The following is a 2,249-nucleotide window of genomic DNA, read 5'->3' as shown; positions in this document are numbered from 1 at the left end:
AGAGAGAGAGAGAGAGAGAGAGAGAGAGAGAGAGAGAGAGAGAGAATACACGGCTGCGCGAATTCGTAATTGTGTTTCCATTGAATTTACCGACGATGAAGTAATTAAGCACCGTTTCTTGCCACCGGAAATGCGATTGCGAAGTCGCCTCCGCTCCCTGCGGTCGAATCACGAGAAATCATATTCCAGTTTTGGAAAATCGGCGGCGTTGTGCTTCCAATGATGAAACGCGTGAAAAATTTCGAAAGGACTCGAATATATCACGTTTTAATTTGAACGGCTTTAATACACGCTGAATTTCTTAGCTCGAACTTAAAATGATTTCATGCGCGAATCAAACGTATAAAACTTTTGTATTCTAATATTTTGTGTATATTTATTTACGTGCAAAGAAAAAGAAAATTTGTCGAATGTTATTCGTCTATTATTCTTATACTACATCTTTATTTTCATCACTATTTTCCTTCTCTCTATCATTCCTTCTTTCTATCGTCAATTTCTTAACGAATAGAAATAATTTCGTTATTCAATAAAATTAAACTCATCTTCGCTCGAACTAATTTCATTTTACCATGCTTACAAAACTCGAGAACTTTGAAAGTAATATTTCTATTCTCACTGACCGTCAGACTCGAGCTAACGCCGAAAATGTAATTCGATCCGCGGCCTATTGAGATAAAAGAACCTAACCTAACCATTCGACCAGTATATTATTCCACGCTTCGCAAAGATACACGTAAAGAGTTTAGGAATCTATTCTATATGAAGCGATATTTTAAAAGAATCGAACATAAATGAATATTATCGCTGCTTTGAATTAAATAGTGATTGAGAGCGCAAAGAGTTAATTTGATAAAATAGAATTTTTTTTTCACTTACTCATTCTCTCTTTCTCTCTCTTCGTTCTACAGAAATTATCCGTTTGAAATTTATGAAAACAGTATGGGAACCTGGTAAGTCGGGCAATTTCCCCTCGTAATTTTTCCTCTTTACCGAATTAATTAGTCGATCCCTGGTTGCAAGGAGTTGCAACCTTTGTGGAAGTTACGCATGTGCATGGAATAATAAGGATGGAAAAGAAGGTTGAAAAGCGGGGATCGAGCTAATTCCTATCAACGAGGCACGCTTGTAGCCAAAGCAATTTCCGCCAACTTCCCTTTGGAGAAACGCTGCCAGGGCTTCTTAAGTTTCTCTTCTCTCTCTCTCTCTCTCTTTCTCTCTTTCCCCCCTCCCATCCTCTCGCGCTTCCCCAAGCTCCTTGTAATTTCCACGGCAAATTTCGTTTCTCTTCTCTCGTTATCGTCTCGTTTCCGAGCTTTTCGTTTCCCTATATATCCTATATTCCCAATAATAACACGAATGCATAGATGGAGAGGGGAAGAATTTTGTGAAACTGCTGTCTCGATGCGTAGTCCAGTTGATCCTTAAGTTAATCAGTTAACCATTTTTGTTGCAGACACCGCCATCACGGTGATTCTCGTAATCTCATCAGCCATCGGTCGAGCAACGCCAGGTAAAATGCTCCTCGTAAAATCGTAATCGAGTTGAACGAAAGGAAATAAAAGCAATTCTTAATAATGAAATTAGAGAAATTGATGTTTGTTTGGATTTCGACAAATACGATTCTTCTGTTTGGAATCTGTTTCTTTTATAGTCGATGACTGTTTATTTTAATTAGTAGAATCTTGCGAATCTTTATTGTGTTTATTCAAAATTCGAAAAATGCACAAAAATCTACAGAATGTTTTTCTGGTTTTGGCTGATACAGAAATTTATTTATTACATCTCCAGCAAATGCATATACCTTTATTTTCTTTTCTTCAGATAAAATCGTCTTCTAGGTAAAATCGTAACTAAATTGAACGAAAGGTGGAAGATGATACGAAAGAAAGGAGAATAAAAGAAATTTTTAATAGATTTTCAAAAATAATTTACGATAAATTCTTGATCTAACTATATTTGCAATGTTTTAATAACTATCTTTATATATAAAATTTGTCAATTCCAAACTCGGTTAGATACAAAAGCATTTATTACATTTCCCCGATCTTAACATTCCATTAATTAAATAATTATCTCGAATCTACGAAAATCCTAAACGAAAAAATAAGAATCATCGAAATCACGATTCCTCGAAAGAATTTCGTTTCTCTCAATGAAGCGACGAAAAGGGTGGAATTTCACCACGATGAATTCATTCGATTATCGAGCATCGAGTCGATAATCATGGTGTACAAAAAAGTGTCTTT

At 35.7% G+C, this 2,249-nt stretch overlaps 1 protein-coding gene across 1 annotated transcript in view; it reads left to right on the top strand.

Moving 5' to 3' along the window:
* Nucleotides 1-2,249, top strand: part of LOC102672951 (prolyl 4-hydroxylase subunit alpha-1) — a 172,364-nt gene that overhangs the window by 12,041 nt on the left and 158,074 nt on the right. The window contains exon 2 of the mRNA XM_031512670.1: nucleotides 1,457-1,510. Coding sequence (XP_031368530.1) covers nucleotides 1,457-1,510 — 54 coding nt within the window. The remainder of the gene's footprint in view (nucleotides 1-1,456; nucleotides 1,511-2,249) is intronic.

The sequence above is a fragment of the Apis dorsata genome, unplaced genomic scaffold (assembly GCF_000469605.1).
Source record: "Apis dorsata unplaced genomic scaffold, Apis dorsata 1.3 scaffold_497, whole genome shotgun sequence".
Classification (NCBI taxonomy): Eukaryota; Metazoa; Arthropoda; class Insecta; order Hymenoptera; family Apidae; genus Apis; species Apis dorsata.
The sequence above is the reverse complement of the archived record's forward strand: the minus strand, read 5'-3'. Positions and strand labels throughout refer to the sequence as shown.